Source organism: Prionailurus viverrinus, chromosome B3 (genome assembly GCF_022837055.1).
Source record: "Prionailurus viverrinus isolate Anna chromosome B3, UM_Priviv_1.0, whole genome shotgun sequence".
In the NCBI taxonomy this organism is placed as follows: domain Eukaryota; kingdom Metazoa; phylum Chordata; class Mammalia; order Carnivora; family Felidae; genus Prionailurus; species Prionailurus viverrinus.
In genome coordinates, this window is record NC_062566.1 from 106,946,196 (window position 1) to 106,964,461 (window position 18,266).

Genomic DNA, 18,266 nt, shown 5'->3' on the forward strand with positions numbered 1-18,266 from the left:
TCACTGATCTGCTCTCTTTTTCCTGTACTACTTTTTTTTTTTTTTCAGTGAAGTGCCCCTGCTTAGTTCCTGCCAAGAAACACTAGCACTTATATTTTAAATGTCTAGGCATAATAAGTGATGCAAAAATGGATGCAGCAAGGGGTGCCTGGGCGGCTCAGTCGGTTGAGCATCTGACTTCAGCTCAGGTCATGATCTCACAGTTCATGAGTTTGAGCCCCGCATCAGGCTCTGTGCTGAGAGCTCAGAGCCTAGAGGCTGCTTCGAGTTCTGTGTCCCTCTCTCTCTCTCTCTGCTCCTCCCCCACTCACGCTCTATATTTCTCTCTCTCAAAAATGAATAAACATTAAAAAAATTTTTTTTGTTTTAAATGGATGAGCAAGATTCTGGGCTGCCAAAGGGTCAGCCAAGGCCTGGGCCAGGTGTGGAAGCTAGGTTTCTGATATGGAACATGGTTATAATATGGTGTCTTTCAAATCTAGGCTCTACTGTGTGTTCGATAATAGAGCATCTTATAGGTCTTTTCCATGTCATTCTTCCAGCTGACATTTTAAAAGTCTGGGATAAACAGTTCCAGAGAGTAGGAAGATGATATAGTATCTCATACTAATGGTTACCTCAGTGCCAGCACTAAAAATCAGTAGTATCCATTTACTGGGTCCCAGTTCTGTGCTAAATGCCCACCATATAGATTGTATCATTCAATCCTTTTCCATTTCACAGACAAGAAAACCGAGGCTTAGAGAAGTACTAGTTTGGTAGGTTAATGATGATATATATTCATAAGAAACTTTGTCAGGAGGAGTTGTCTACAGAAGATACTACTGTTATTCTTTCGGTTCTGTCCATTTATTCATAGGGATTTACCAACAGGGTTCAATTTTGTGCCATTGCCAATAGGAACAAATGTTTGTCTCCTGATTCCTATCTGATTATCAGGAGACTTAATTATTTGTTCAACAACACTTTGATTATAGGAATTTAAACCTATAAACAATAAAGAGCCCTTAGCTATGGATTCTTCTGTACTATTCATTCACATTTTTATTTGTTCAACGACTACTTGGGTGCCTTCTGTGTGCCACACACTGTTCAAGGCATTGGACATAAGGCAGTGAACAAAACAGGCCAAGTTGGTGCCTTTATGAAACTTTGTTCTGGGCCAGGGAGGCAGTCAACAAAATGGGGGGAAATCTATCCGTCCATCCATCTATCTATCTATCTATCTATCTATCTATCTATGTATCTATCTAATTTACTTAGAAGTGCTGTAGAGAAAAAGAAAGTAGGATAAGAGACATGGAGTACGCCAGGAAAGGGTCGGGTAGGAGCAGAAGAGTTTTATATAAGGAGGTAAGGGAAGGCCTCTGATGATGTGCCTGCCACTTGCGCTGAGACCTGAAATAAGTAAGGAAGCAAGCCGTGTGTGTCTGGGGAAAAAGCATTCTGGGCGGAGAAAGCAGTAAGTGTAAAGGACCTGAGGCCTTCTAGTGCCCGGTGAGTGGAGAGCCACTGTGAGGAGAGAGATTAGTAAACAGGAGAATAGGAGATAAGGTCAGATCTTGTAGGGCCTTACAGACCATTGTAAGTATACTTTCGAATACCCTGATTGTGATGGGAAGCCATTTGGCTGGATAGTTTTCTGTTTACCTCCCCAGATCCACTCTACCCTTTTCCACCCTGTCTACAAATGTGCCCCAAGAGGTCACCTGCATGGACAGGTTCCCTTGCATTATGTCTTCTGAGTGTATTTGGCTGTGTTTGTATTGATAGGGGATGAGAGGGAGGGAGAATGAGATCAGCACATTTACTCCTTTCCTGCAGGATTGCACGGTCTGCAGGGTGTTTAGAGTGGAGGCACTCACAACTCTTATCAGACACCTTCCATTGGAGCTCCCTGGTGCCCTCTTCACTCCTTCTCTTCACACTTCCATGCCTAGGAGGGGACCGAGTAGCCCTGTGTTGCCTGCCCCAGAGTACTGTACTCTCCTATGGTTTCCCTTAGGAAAGGAGTGTTTGCCCACACCTTTGTAACTAGTTCCTTTATAAACTCTCCTCAAATCACCCACTTTGAATGTGCCTTCTATTTTCCTGCCAGGAGTCAGACTGGTCTATGATCTTAGACTTTTGACTCAATCTGACCAGTATTTTAACAGGCCCATGTAGGTCCCTGTTGAGAGGAGATTGTGGGGAGGTGAGGACAGGTGCAGGGAAACCAGGTAGGAGGCTGTTGCAGTGCTCCAGGTGATGGGTGTCAGGGCTGTGGTAGTAGAGGCAGTGAGGAGTGGCCAAGTTCTGGGTATTTTTAAAGATTTCTACTTTGACAAGCTCTTTCACTGATGGGCTGGGTGGATGGAAAACCTTTTGCAACTCTAGAAAGCAGGATGTGGTCATCTTCTTTTTTTTGTGTTACCCGCAATCACCCCTTGGCAAATGCTCTGTGACTCAGGCCATAGGTTAATACTGGCACAGTCTCAGAGGTTTGCCAAAAAGAGTTGTTTACAGAAGGCACTACTCCTGTTTTTCTTTTAATTTGTCCTTGAACAGGGACCAAAGCATCCTCCACTTGAAATGGCATGAGGTCATTAGACAACATTCAGTCAAGTAACAATCAACTGTGGAGGATATCTGGAAGGATCATTGGTCTTAGTTCCTGCTCTCACAATTATTTTCTCTTAGAAAAAAGAATATACCTGAAGCAACCACAGAATAATTTACAAGAGCACGTAAGTGCTGAGTTATGTCTGCGTTGCACAGGGGTTTAGGGAGTGGAGGCCAGGGTGTTGTGGGCTAAGGAGGTGGTCAGGACAGTTTCATGGAGAATGTTGGGTTGTAAAGGATGGAGTTGGGGGACAGCTATTCCAGTCAGAGGAGCTGTTAGGAGGGAAAACTCCACTTTACTGGGAATGGAGGGAGCAGGTTGGCTGTGGTAGGAAATTAGATCAGCTGGGTGGGTGAGGCCAATGGAATTGGGGGTGGGTGGTGGGGAGGGATGCAGAGATAGGCAGAGGAGTTGGCTTCAAGTGTTGAGCCTTGTGCCACTGCAGATCCTGATGGAGGGGACGTCAAGGGTCCAGGAATGAATCCTGGACACCTACTGTTGACTTGTTTCAAGTTATAATCTCTGAACGATTATGAAATGGGGGTGAAACAAGTCACTAAATGTGATCAAACCTATTAGTTTTTTGTGCTTCTGACAGAAGGAACCAGAGCTCTGCTTGGTTATGTGGTTAGTAGGCTAGCTGTGGTGAATCAGTTTTGCTTTATTGAAATTCAGCATGTACCATGTTGCTCAACTATAAGACAATTCCAAATATCAAATTCCTCCATTTTTCCTATTAAAAAGGACAAACAAACAAAAAAAGGTTTGGTCCACTTGAAAATATGTGTATTTTTTTTAATGTTAATTTTTTTTGTTTTTTTGAGAGAGAGAGAGACAGTGCAAGTGGGCGGGGTGGGGGATGGCAGAGAAAGAGAGGGGGACACAATCTGAAGCAGGCTCCAGGCTCTGAGCTGTCAGCACAGAACCTGACATGGGGCTTGAACTCATGAACCACAAGATCATGACCTGAGCTGAAGCTGGACACTTAACCGACTGAGCCACCCACGCGCCCTGAAAATACGTGTACTTTTAAGTATGTAGGTGAACATATCGAATGCCTACTTGCAAAATTTACATTTTAAATTTAGGTACATGTACCTATTTAGAATCACATACTTTGTAAAATCACAGTAGTTTAGAAATAGTGTTTTTCCTCTTTATTTATAACAAATTTTTCTCCAAAATCTTCACATACATTTTTGCCCTTAGTATTTTTATCTTGCTGGAGCCACATTTTGGATCAACCAATGTATTTTTCCAGAGCACATTTTCAGGTTTTTGAGATAAATCCCTTTTGATTATGGGTAAGAATAATTTTATCCCAAGTTACAACTACCCAATTTTGTAACGGTAGAATTCTTTTACAATGTGTCCCGTAGGTGTATATCTGTGATCACTGCAACTCAGCTACTATTTACTTTTTAAAATGATCTTTAAAAGGGTTTACAGTGGGCGCTTAGTGTGAGTTCGTAGCCTCAGGAATAATTGCTAAATCTGTGCTTAATTTGTCATCTTTCCTTCGTACCATCAGCTTATTTTTTATAAGCAGCCCAAACCAGACCTTGACTGAGGTTGTTTTAGGCTGATACATCAACCGCAACTGGTATTTTGTATTTAAAATAAAGGGATTGGGAGGACTTCCTATAGGAAGAGGTACATTGTAAGGATTGCTTATAAAATGACTTCTTTTTCCTGAGGGTTTTTTTTTTTTTTCCCGGGAAATCCTGGCCTTATATTGAATCTAATAATTCTTTCACTCACTGTATCTGCAGCATCAGCATGGGTCTCAGGCAGCGAATCTGCTTTTTGGAAGGGTCCTCCTCCGAGAGAGAGGGAGAGATGTGGAAGAAGGGGCTTGATAGTCCATGATATGAAAGTTAGTGCATCATTAGACTGGCTTTGGATGGAAGCTGTGGAAGAGAAAGTACCAAATGCATTAGTTGGTTTTTACCACTTATCCGTGAATGGAGAGTATTCTGTGCTTCTGACTGGCTTTTTTCTGTCTGGCATTATTTTGGGGCTCCTAACAGTTACCAAGCCAAGTTCTTTAGGACTCAAAACGTAAACATCTATTTATGGCTTCTGGGACCATAGTTCTTAGATATGAAATAAGCAGATGCACCAGAAGGTGGGCACTCAATTCTTTAGATTTTAAGGATCCCATTCGTTTGTTTGTTTATTTATTTATTATTTTCTTTGACTTAAGCTTTTACTTCATGTGCACATAACAGAAAGCAACAGTACTGAGGAAATGGAACTGTGGACACCAGCAGTAACCAGAGAACTAGGGACTGGGGAAAAGGTTGAACCAGCAGACGTCAAAGAATGGGGGCTGTGGGCTGATTCCAAACAAAGGGAGACTTGCAGCTGCCACCGGTAGTTCCCCGCATGGAATCTGAAGACGGAACCAAGGGCTGGGGTTTAGAAGGCACTGCAGATTGGCTAATAGGCCCTGTGCACACCGCCGGTAACGTCCAGTCTGGATTAAGCCAGCAGACTCCATTAATGGAGACTGTGGACTGGAACTAGGGAAGGGATTCCGACGTGGAATTGCGGATTGAACCAAGGGCTAAGGACTGGGGCTAGACTGACCAGTAACCCTAGACTGGGAAGCCAATCAGATGGGGAGCTCCACGGAGAGGAGCCTGCCAGTGGCCCTCAGGAATGGTAAGAAAGACCATGAACTCAAAAGGGCTTGCAGGGCACCACACCTGTGCTTCTCATTGTCTCCTCATGCCATCACAGGTTTTTCTTTGGATCCCACCTGATCTGTTAAAAACCGCAATTCAGCTGAATAAATTTGAAGATCTAATTGGCTTTATTAAACAATTCATTAATTGGGCAGCATCCATTCTAGCAGGTAGAAAGGAACTCCAAAGAGCTACAGAAAGGGAGAAGTTTTTAAAAGTAGAACAAAGAAGTCATACACAGAAAGAAAGGTTTATTTTGGGCAGTCACCCTTTCCATGGCCACGTCCATGGAGAGGGCCCATGTGACAAGTTACCTTATTGGCACTGACCAGAAAATGCTTGACTGGTTAAGATTACTTTTCTAGGGGAGGTTGAAAGTGCAGTTAGGTTAGATGATCAAGCCCCAGGTTGGTGACATGGCCTAGCATAAGTGACTTTATTTGGGCCTGTGGTTTTCTTTTTAACACAGTTGTTGATTTTTAAGATCTATTCCCCTCTTCTTGGACAACTGAGCTACTTCTAGATTTTGGATATTAGCTGCTGTCAATGCTACATCCTTGTAGAAGTCTTTTTGTGAGCATATATTTTCATTTCTCTTGAGGAGAGACCTAAAAGTGGAATTGTTGCATCATGCGGTGGGTGTATGCTGAGTTTTATAAGAAACTGCTGGCCTTTTCCAGAGTGGTTGTACATTTTATACCCTCACCCACATTGTATAATAAGAGTGCTGGTTGCTCCACAACTTGCCAACATTTGGTGTTGTTGGTTTTTTCAACTTTAGTGACTCTGCTGGTGGGTGTGGGTGGTGTTGTGTTCTTTTTGTTTGTTTGTTTTTATTTTTGTTTTTAAAAAATGTTCATTGGGGCGCCTGGGTGGCGCAGTCGGTTAAGCGTCCGACTTCAGCCAGGTCACGATCTCGCGGTCCGTGAGTTCGAGCCCCGCGTCGGGCTCTGGGCTGATGGCTCAGAGCCTGGAGCCTGTTTCCGATTCTGTGTCTCCCTCTCTCTCTGCCCCTCCCCCGTTCATGCTCTGTCTCTCTCTGTCCCAAAAATAAATAAACGTTGAAAAAAAAAATGTTCATTTATTTTGAGACAGTGCTTGCGCACGTGAGCGGGGGAGGGACAGACAAAGCCGGGGTGGGGGCGGGGAGAGAGAGAGAGAGAGAGAATCCCAACCAGGCGACAGAGCCTGATTCGGAGCTCGATCTCTCAAACTGTAAGATCATGACCTGAGCCGAAACCAGCTGAGCCATACAGGCATCCCAATAGGTAGTATTATGAGGAGAAAAATTACTTGTGACGCTTGTAAAAGGAAGTCTGTATTCAAGACTTTATTACCATGGTGATGTTTGTGGTAGGGGAGAGAGATTGGGCTCAACTCTGAATACAAGGGAAAGTGGGAATTTATAGTCAGGGAGCAAGCTGGAAGGATTGGTGGATGGAAACCTACTAAGAGGACTCGTCAGGAGAAAGAAATTCTAGCTAACCCAATTTAGCAGGATTCCTCCTCAAGGCAGGCCAGGGTAAGCAGACATCACTGGGGGACAGTGGAGGATGAGGAACCCGGTCAGATACTGAGGATGACCAGATATTAAGGATCGGGGATTCATAAGAGATGAATCACCGGGTTCTACTCCTTAAGTTAAGACTACGCTCTATGTCTTGGCAATCAAAAAGAATGAAATCTTGCCATTTGCAACTACGTGGTTGGAACTGGAGGGTATTATGCTAAGCGAAATTAGTCAGAGAAAGACAAATATCATGACTTCACTCATATGAGGACTTTAAGAGACAAAACAGATGAACATAATGGAAGGGAAACAAAAATAATATAAAAACAGGGAGGGGGACAAAACAGAAGAGACTCATAAATATGGAGAACAAACTGAGGATTGCTGGAGGGGTTGTGGGAGGGGGTATGGGCTAAATGGGTAAGGAGCATTAAGGAATCTATTGAAATCATTGCTTTACTATATACTAACTAATTTGGATGTAAATTATAAAAAATAAATAAATTATTAGATAAAAAAAGACTACACTGTGTGTTAACTTCAGAATTAAAAAAAAAAAGGATGGGGGATGCTGGCTAAACCAATTTGTAGGATTCTTGCTAAAATGGGGTGAGGCAAAGATGGCCACAGAAGTACAAGTCAAGGCCAGGTTAGGATATGGATGCATTGTATATGTGTCTGCAAATGTATTTATCTTTTCAAAAATCTTTCTTATGCTTCAAAAATCTTTCTTAAAGTAGTCATGGTGAAATTTGGGTATTAAGTGTTCTGTTTTGTTTTGATCCTTAATCACGTCATCCAACATTTTATTATAAAAAATATTAAATATACAGAACAGTTGATAGCATCTGTTTACCCTCTACCTAATTTCTGTCATATAGATGATTAAAGGATTTATTTTATTTTATTTTATTTTATTTTATTTTAAGTTTATTTATTTATTTTTGAGAGAGAGCAAGCAGGGGAGGGGCAGAGAGAGAGAAAGAGAGAATCCCAAGCAAGCTCCACGCTGTCAGTGCAGAGCCCAACACAGGGCTGGATCTGAGCCAAAATCAAGAGTCAGACACTCAACCAACTGAGCCACCCAGGCACCCCCCTGTCAAGATTCTTTCTATGTCTTTGTGTGTGTGTGTTTGTGTGTGTGTATGTGTGTGTGTGATTTGAATTAGTCAAAGTTATTTTTTTTTCCAGGCTATTTAAAAATTTTGAAGAGCTAATCCCTTAAAACTAAATCTTCTGGTGACTAATCCTGGTGATGTTTCTTGTAACGTTTCATATAGCAATGTTTCTGAAACAGATCAGATGCTTTACGCCGTCATCCTCCTCCCAAAAGAGTCATATCACTTTCATTAACATGGTCATGAACTGTGTGCCCTGTGCCCAAGGGAGATGAACCTATGGGCCCTTTGCTATTTATGCAAAAGAAAATGATCTGTTGTTATGTGGCTGTTAATCAGCGTTTGTATTGTCCCCGTTGGTAACTGCCTTGCCTTTTGGGGTTCTCATGCTGAAAGGAGAGATTGACTAGAATAGAATAGTCTGTTCCTTTGGGGTGGAAAGGAAGTGTGGAAATCCAAGATAAAGTGAGAGTTCAGGGAAAGTGGGCACGCTTCAGCATCCCTATGCAGTATTGAAGCTGATTTTTTTTTTAATTCTGATTTGAGAACTATATATTCAGAGTTTTCATGACTGAGGTAACTTTGGTTTTTTTTTTTTTAATAGTTAATGTCATTTTTCCTGTGTTTAAAGTGAGGATTTTGATAAAATTTTTAAAAGGAACTTTGTTATAGATCTTGCCTGTATATATTAAACAGTTGTTAGGACTGCTTCCCTTAATTCTATCCCAAAGGCTAAATTTCTAAATCTCCTAATGTGTTGGAGGTCCCCAAGACTACCCCGAGTTGATTCGCTACAGGGATTCAGAGAATTCAGTATATAGTTGTACTCGTGGTTAGGATTTATTACAGCAAAAGCCTACAAAGCGAAATCAGCAAGTGAAAGGCTCACAGGGTGAAGTCTGGAGGAAACCAGACATAAGCTTCCAAGAGTCTTCTGCCAGTGGAGTCACACAGGACGTGCTTCATTTCTCGGGCATCAAATTGTAACAATACATGCAAAGTGCTGTCTACCAGAGAAGCTTGTTAGATACTTGGGGGCTCATGGTTTTTAGTGGGGGTTCGTCACATACATACCTTCTGCCCAACACGTCTCCACATTCCAGACTCCCAGAAAGAAAGTAGCTGTTCAGCATAAACAAGATTGTGTATGCAGTTTCAGGACAGTGAGCCACTCATCAGTTCTGGGAATGGTGGGGAGTGTCTCCAAATTCAGGTTTCCAGACAGCATCCAAGGGTCAACCTTTCAAGCTGGCCTTTCTAAGGATAGCAGCCTCTGGCCTGCTATGGTAATGCCTTTGTATACAAATAGCTTATCTGCTTTCCTTCTGCTACACAAATCAGAGCAAAGAATGCTTACGTCTTCTCAGTAACAAATTTACTCAGATTTTATATAACACTTGGCAGGCTATGTGGGGAGAAGGGAAGGCAAAAAAGGATGTTGCATGTTGTGGAGATTACTTTGATTTTTCTCTACACCAGATGAGTTCTTTATTAAGCAGGCTCCACGCCCAGCATGGAGCTGATGCGGGTCTTGATCCCATAATCATGATATCATGACCTAAGCCGAAATCAAGAGTCGGATGCACGACCGACTGAGCCACCCAGGCGCCCCCTCAGATGAGTTCTTTTTAATTTCTATATTAATCCATTACTGTTTGTCAAAACATTTGCAGGCTAATTGCTAAGCATTATTTTTAAAGTTGTACTCTAGGGGTGCCTGGGTGGCTCAGTTGGCTAAGTGTCCGACTTCGGCTCAGGTCATGATCTCGTGGTTCGTGGGTTTGAGCCCTGCATTGGGCTCTGTGCTGACAGCTCACAGCCTGGAGCCTGCTTCAGATTCCGTGTCTCCTTCTCTCTCTGCCCTTCCCCTGCTCGTGCTGTCTCCCTCTGTCTCTCAAAAATAAATAAACATTAAAGTTGTACTCTAGAAACCATACTGTGAGCTCTAGAGATCCTTTTGTAAGATATACCAGTTCCTAAAGACAACACATAGAATGGGAGTAAATTTTTGTAAATCATGTGTTTGATAAGGGATTGTGTTTAGAATATATAAGGAATTATTACAGCTCAGTAATAAAAGGACAACAACAACAAAAAAAGAATGAAGTATCTGAATAGACATTTCTCTAAAGAAGATATACAAATGGCCAAAAAGCCCATAAAAAGATACTCAACATCATTAGCCATCAGAGAATTGCAATCAATGAAACATTGCGTCACAGCCACTAGGATGGGTATAATCAAACCCACAGAGAATAACATGTGTTGGTAAGGATGTGAAGAAAGTAGAACACTCATACATTGCCTGTGGAAATGTAAAATGGTATTCCTGCTTTGGAAAACAGTCTAGGGGCGCCTTGGTGGCTCAGTCGGTTAAGCATCCAACTCTTGGGCTCAGGTCATGATCTCACAGTTTGGTTCAAGCTCCTCATCGGGCTCTGCACTGACAAGTAAGGAGCCTGCTTGGGATTCTCTCTCCCTCTCTCTGCCCCTCCCCTCTGGCACTCTCTCTCTCTCTCTCTCTCTCTCAAAATAAATAAATAAACTTTAAAAAAACAGACAGCCTAATAGTTCCTCAAAGTGTTAAACCTAGAGTTACCATATGATCCAGTCATTCCATGCCTTAGGTCTCTGCCTGTATCTAAGTAGAAATGAAAACATATGTCCATCCAAAAACCCGTATAAGAATGTTCATAGTGACTTTATTTACAATAGTCCCAAAGTGGGAACACAACTCAAATGCCCATCAACTGATGAATGATAAACTAAATGTGATATATCCATAAAATGGAATTTTACTTGGCAATAAAAAGAAATGAAGTAATGGTCCATGCCACAACATGGATGAAGCTTGGAGACATGCTAAGTGAAAGAAGACAGTCACAAAGGACTGTATATCATGTGATTACATTTATATGAAATATCCAGAATAGACAAATCCATAAAGATAGAAAGTAGATGAGTGGTTGACAGGGGCTAGGGAGGGTGGAGGGTTGGGGGTGACTGTTGATGGGTGCAGCATTTCTTTCTTGGGTAGTGAAAATGTTCTAGAATTGATTGTGGTGATGGATGCACAACTCTGTGAGTGGACCAAAAGCTATTGAATCATGCACTTTAAGTAGATGAATCGAATGATGTGTGAATTATATCTCAATGAAGCCATTAGAAAAATATGCCAGTTCTTGGGTGCTGGGTGGCTTAGTCGGTTAAGCATCTGCCTTCGGCTCAGGTCACGATCTCACAGTTTGTGGGTTTGAGCCCTGCGTCAGGCTCTGTGCAGACAGCTCAGAGCCTGGATCCTGCTTCAGATTCTGTGTCTCCCTCTCTCTGCCTCTCCCCCACTCACACTCTGTGTCTTTCTCTCAAAAAGAAATAAACATTAAAACAAATTTTTTTTCAAAAAGAAAAATATGCCAGTTTTTTTTAAGATTTTTTTTTTTAAGCATTTATTCATTTTTGAAAGGCAGAGAGACAGAGCATGAATGGGGGAGGGGCAGAGAGAGAGGGAGACACAGAATCTGAAGAAGGCTCCAGGCTCTAAGCTGTCAGCACAGAGCCCAACGTGGGACTCGAACTCACAGACTGTGAGATCACGACCTGAGCCGAAGTTGGCCACTTAACCGACTGAGCCACGCAGGCGCCCCAAAAATATGCCATTTCTTTTTTTTTTTTTAACGTTTATTTATTTTTGAGACAGAGAGAGACGGATCATGAATGGGGGAGGGTCAGAGAGAGTGGGAGACACAGAAACTGAAACAGGCTCCAGGCTCTGAGCTGTCAGCACAGAGCCCCACGCGGGGCTCGAACTCATGGACCGCGAGATCATGACCTGAGCTGAAGTCGGACGCTAAACTGACTGAGCCACCCAGGCACCCCAAAAATATGCCATTTCTTAAGAGAAGATAAAGGGAATTGTTCTTTGTCCATTTTTATGAACAGCTGACCTATAACACTCAGGTATTTATTAGAATTCATAAGTTAGATTTTCAGGCATGATTTCGTTACTAACTGCATTGGAATATCACTTGTTCATTCTGCAGAAGAGTGATTAGGAAATCCAAAGAGAAATGACACTGTGTTGGGAATATTTTAAGCACTTTCTGCTTTATGTCTGTCAGGTGTCCAAGTTTAGCGATAAACCACCATTTTCCTCATCTAGTACTTGGCTGCTGTGTTGTACTAGGGGGAGCTGAGGTGGGTCTCTTGGCTGAATGCTTTTCTTCCTAGGGGTCTCAATGTCAGAATGCTAAGGAAGTGATGGGCTCATCCATTTGCCCTGGAATATTACTAAGTCGTGTGGATTTGTACTGGGGTAAAGGAAGTGAGTTTTCCTCCCACTTGGTTTTGTTTCATTCAGAACTCATCAATTCACTTAGCTCTAACAGTATATTGTAGGCAAATCTTTATGATCTTACTGACGTATGTTTTTTGTATATTTTTCTGTCCCTTTCAGCTTATAGCTAAGGAAGGTGTCATTAAGAAATGCAGTCTGTGTTCCATTTAGGCTGGTGCTTTATGTTAGTCCTGTGTGAGTGTCTCGGAAAGGAATAGTGAAGAATTGGGACAACTTCCTCATACCTCCTGAGTCAGATTCTCACAGTGACTTCTGTTTTTTGAAGTATTGTGAACTCTTAGCCAGATTATCCCTCAAACTCATGTTCGGAGGCAAATACCAAAGTATATCCTAAAACCAAGTATAAATGATTTGAGACTGGCTGCCATTTTAGATGATTCACATCAGCGCTCCCCTCCTCATCACAAATAATTCTTGCACACACGTCAAGGGACTAGATGCTCTAACTCGGTGGATGATTCAGAAATAAAGAATACATTTTGAAATTCCCAGAGAGGACATTATTATGTGTCTTGAAACCTCAATGAGGACATGCCTCACTACAAAGAACAGGGATGCCAGTGAAGGAGAAACCCTGTATCCTGTTAACCAATCCACTCCTGCATTGCTGGACCCTTTCCTTACAGAAGCTGAACTGTGTGACCGTGTTGTGATAGGTCTTCAGAGGAAACGGGGGATCCGCTTTTTTTTGTGACCTGATTTTCCGAGATCCTTCATGTTATGGGACTGTGGAGTCCTTTCCGTGACTTAGGACCAATGACCAGACGGGCTGTTTCTTTGGTGTTTCAGTGATCGATGATGTTCTTGTAAATCCCTTAGGGAATTTTAATACTGTTCAATCTGTATTTAAACGGTTCGATCTGCCAATAAGGAGTATGACCCTTGGCAGGAATTAATTTTGTATTTGTGAATGGCCAGTTAAGTGAACACCTAAAGAACTTCATAGAGCAGACGAACGTAAATCTCTCAAGCAAAATGCCTTGTCTGCTCCCTAAGTAACTGATGCCAGTGTGCCAAACTCCAGAACTGCCATTAGTTTGGATATTTGGATGGTTTACTTCAGAAGTCGATTGTAATGCCAGCCTGGTATAGATCATTCTCTGTTTCTTCTGTCCTGAGCCTGTCACCCTGCCGAGTCCCTGTTTCTAGTCTTACAGTATCGTGAAGTACAAAACCACACCAGACAACTGCAACCAGTGGGCATTTGTGGCAACAGGAAGAAAAAGTTGATAGAGGCTCATTGGTATTTGTTTTCTCTCTCTCCCATCTCCTGCGTTCTTACCAGGCAAAAGTAGAAGAGAAGATCCAAGACGTCTTCAGTTCTTACAAGTTCAACCACCTTGTACCAAGGTAAGCATTTAGGAGTTTGAGGGGATCTGGGAGAACACCCCCTCCTCTGTGAGCCTTTCTTCTTTCCTCCACGAGCCTGTTCAACCTTGGGGATAAGTCTGCCATGAGACGGGTTTCTTGACCTTGTGGCCCCCTGGATAAGCATGTGACCCCAAGCCCTTCCTCTGTTAGCGGTTTAGAGGAGATGCTCCCCTCAAGCTGAGCCAGCCCGTGTTATGTGGGGGTACCCCTCAAGGCCTGAACTCTGAGCTCTGAAGATGGGGAGAGGAAATTCATGTTTCTGCTGCTCAGTTGTGACCTGCTACTCTGGTGGTTTTCTTTCTGGGATTATACTTTGAAACAGACGTAGAGCCCAAGGGGGCAGCAAAGGATGGATTCTCTCGATGTATGCTGTGATCCGATGGGAGGATGGGCCGAGCTGCGGCTTCTCCCAGCCTGGCCCCTGTTGCTAAGTGTGCAGCTGCTCCCAGGGATTCAGTTTCTGGGGAGAAAATAAACAGCGCCATTTTGCTTTCCTTGGCACTTAGCAAGTTAAAGTTTTCTAAGCAATTTGATGTCAGAGATTCCAAAAAGGGGATTATAAGCAGAAACTTATTAGTTAAGTTGAACCTTTATTTTCTCTTGTTTCTAGCTTATACCATATCACACTAGAGCCTTCTGAGGTTCTTTCCTCCCTTTATTAGCATGCCTCTTCCTGTCACGAGTTGTTCCTCTAGAACTGGACTGTATCTCCTTTCCAGCCATCAGGATGGATCAGTAGTCTGAAGCTGTGTGTGGCCATCATTTTACCTCAGTGACACAGCATGCTGTCTGGACCACCTCTGGGCCAAGGCGAGCGGGGCTGCTGGCTGATTGGCCGTAGGGAGCGGAGGGCAGGTGCCCCTGCCCAAGCCCCTGCACCTGGGTGCCTTCACTGACTGAAGCGTGACACATGGTTCTAGCCTGAGTGAACCTTGTGGCTTTTATTCCCCACCGTTGTAGTGTGCCACTATTTCCTTGAAAAAGAGATTTTCTTCTGGAAGTTCTGATGAGCCAAGGCAGAAAATCATTGGAAAAGGCAAATTGGAAAAAAGGGAAAGGCAGGTAGGAAGGTTATCTTTGTTTTTCTTCCCTGGGGAAAGAAAGAGGGAAATTACCAACTAATGAAAGGAGTGTTTTCCTGAACTGCTAAACTAAATCTCTGTGTTAACCTAAAGGTCAGGCCTCAATAAATGAATGCCACAGCTGGAGATTAGGAAATGAAGCTCATTTGTTTAGACAGCTCGGGGGCTGAAACTAATATAACATAGTATGTCACCTCTACTTAAATAATAAAATTTTTTAATTTTTTCTTAAACCTTTATTTTTATTTTTGAGAGAGAGAGAGACAGAGTGCAAGCAGGGGAGGGACAGAGAGAGGGAGACAGAATCCAAAGCAGGCTCCAGGCCCTGAGCTGTCAGCACGGAGCCTGATAGGGGGCTCAAACTCAGGAGAGGTGGCATCCTGACCTGAGCTGACATCAGACGCTTAACCGACTGAGCCACCCAGGTGCTCTCCCCGCCCCCCCCCACCCCCACTTTTTAAAAAAATTTTTTAATCCAAAGATTTTTTAAAGTAGGTTTTTAAAAACATTTATTTTCTTCCAGATTTTTATTTAAATATGGTTTCGGGGGCGCCTGGGTGGCGCAGTCGGTTAAGCGTCCGACTTCAGCCAGGTCACGATCTCGCGGTCCGTGAGTTCGAGCCCCGCGTCAGGCTCTGGGCTGATGGCTCGGAGCCTGGAGCCTGTTTCCGATTCTGTGTCTCCCTCTCTCTCTGCCCCTCCCCCGTTCATGCTCTGTCTCTCTCTGTCCCCAAAAAATAAATAAACGTTGAAAAAAAAATAAATATGGTTTCTATCTTAGAATAATCTCTTAAGATATATTAAATGGAAAAATAAAAATACAGAAAAATATATGAAGTAATCTGCCATTTGTGCTAAAGATAAAGCAGAGTATTTTTACAGAAAAGTAAATAAACAACTGAAGGGGGCAGGTGGGCACCAACTCCGCCCAGTCCAGGGGAGTCTTCCCCAGAGGCGGAGGGACTTGGTGGTGGTGAGGGGCGTGATTGCTTTCGGTGGGTCTTTGTGTTTAGCAGTTGCTTCCCCGGTGACTCACCTGATTGGGCTGAGTCTCTGTCTACTGTCTAAGGCTCTGTGCACACATGTCCCCAGGGTCTCCAAAGGGACCTTTGATCATTTGACATCCCTTTCCACCCACCATCAGAATAGAGCCCTGGGACTTTTCTTTTATTCTGAGGGGGAATGGGAGGTTACATAGTCTGGAAGGAAGAAGTTGTGTTTTGGAAGTGGTTGTGGAGGACAATAAAAACCATTAAATCCCCTGAATTCAGAGGTCTTAGGTCAGGTGTGGGCGGAAAACAAAAATGTTCCTCTTGGGTTTGGATCCTCTTAGAAAGAGAATATATCAGGGCTCTGGGTTTATTTCAGGAATCTGACATTTCCCATTTTGTCATTGTTGCCTCTAAAAATGAGTGTTTTAAAGGATGCCAGTAAACATTTCATTATGTCACAGCACACTAATTAATGTTAGAGATGTTACATATTTTGCTGAATGGCTGAGTGAATGGTGGATATGAATCAACATATCAATAGAAGGCTAAAGCCAGATATCACGTCCTAGAACAAACTTCCAGGATGAAAGAATAAACCTGAAAATTTAGCAAATTTTTAAAATATTCTCACCATTTCAATATTCAACGTTTTAGATGTCAAATGTAAAAAGCATGACACAATGCAGGAACAAAGCTTCTTTTTTAGCTGAGCTGAATATTCTGTTATTAGCAATAAATCTAAACGGCATGGCTTGTTTGTCTTTGAGGTTATGATACCGATCCGTGTGATAGAATCGCACACACACTCAGGACCACTGACCACGCACAGGTCCAGGGATGCTAGGAATGATGCTGAGGGAGACATTTGCCCATTGAACCTTCCAGTGCCACAGCCAGATATCTACCAGATTTGGCTGAAGTTCAAGGCTGAAGCTGAATGTTGATCCATCCTACAATTATTCCCTATTCTATAAATGATTTCCCTCCTTCTCTAAAACTGTGAAACCTGCATCCTGTCCTGGAGTGAGATGCTTTCAACACTTTTGTTTGCCAGTAGCCTGCTTTCCCGTGAAAGTTAATTTTTCATTCCCCGTGGTTATTCTCACTATTCCACACACTTGTGAATTTACTCTTTTCCACTTACTACATTAGCTTTAGTGAGAAATCTGAGATGCATCAACTAAGCACACACACTCTCTCTCTCTCTCTCTCTCTCTCTCACACACACACACACACACACACACACACACACACACATATTCACATGTAATTTTCCTCTTGGGAAATAGGGTGGTCAAGGCTGACCCAGGTTCTGCCCCTATTGGGCTCTCAGCCTCATGGGGGAGGTAGCCATTAAACAAACAAATGCAAATACAGAATTACCAATGGGATGAGTGTCAAAGAAGGGAACTGGAGGCTCTGAGAGAAGAACAGAGAGGATGTATTTTAGGTTGGGAAGTTAGAGAATGTGTCTGAGTCTATTCCATCTGCTACAACAATTTACCATAGACTGAGTGGTTTAAACAACAAACATTTATTTTTAGGGCTGGGAAGCCCAAGATCAAAGCAGCAGCAGATTTGATGTCTGATGAGGGCCCACTCCCTGGTTATAGATGACCATCTTTTTACTGTGTCCTCACGTGGGGAAGGGGTGAGGGAGCTCTCTGGAGCCTCTTTTATAGGGTCACTAATCCCTTCATGAGGCTCCACTCCTATGGCCTAATCACCTCCCAGAGATGCCACTTCCTAATACCATCACACTGGGGATTAGGATCTCCACCTGAATTTTGAAGGGTCACGAACATTCAGTCTATAGAAGAAGGCCTCTCAAAGAAAGTGGCTCTCAGGATGAGACCCAGAGGGAGAGTAGGAGTTGGTCAGTTTGGGAGGTGGTTGGAGTGTTCCAGGCAGAGGGAACAGCATTAGCTGGAGTCCTGAGACTGCAAAGAAAAGGACACAAAGAAGGCAGTGGGACTGGAGCTTGGTGAGGGCATGAGTTGAGGTTGGAGAGAAGTAGGTAGAGGCACATCACGAAGGGTCTTGAAACCCAATGGGATTCAAGCCATAGTAAGAAATTATGTTGTATTTACAATATACAATTACATATATTTCTAAGTTCCTTTTTGGACAGCAGAACTGGACTCCCAATATCTTTAGCATGTTTACTTACTTGATCATTTCTCTTGTGTGTCCCCATCTCCTGTCCCCCTCTGCACAGCCACACAGGTGGCCCTCTCATCCACTTGGATTCCCTGCCCCATCGCCCCACTCCTGCACAGAGCCTGTGTTGTTCTGCTTCACCTAATTGCACGGGTTTAGGGCTGACTTATTCAGGAAGGAAAGGAGCCCTAGCTTTTCTGTTTTAACTCATTACACAGAAAAGATTTTTGGAAGAGGTGAATTGAGAATAAAGGAATGGCAAGGGTATTAGTTTGTTAGGGCTGCTATAATGAAATGCCGCAGACTGGGTGGCTTAAACAACGGAAATTTATTTTCTCACCATCTTAGAGGCTGGAGGTCCAAGATCAAGGTGCCAGCAGGGGTGGT

General features: G+C 43.1%; 1 protein-coding gene across 1 annotated transcript in view; it reads left to right on the top strand.

Moving 5' to 3' along the window:
• The window catches only part of FNTB (farnesyltransferase, CAAX box, beta), a 67,722-nt gene that overhangs the window by 1,705 nt on the left and 47,751 nt on the right, over nucleotides 1-18,266 (top strand). Inside the window, exon 2 of the mRNA XM_047860987.1 lies at nucleotides 13,560-13,624. Coding sequence (XP_047716943.1) covers nucleotides 13,560-13,624 — 65 coding nt within the window. The remainder of the gene's footprint in view (nucleotides 1-13,559; nucleotides 13,625-18,266) is intronic.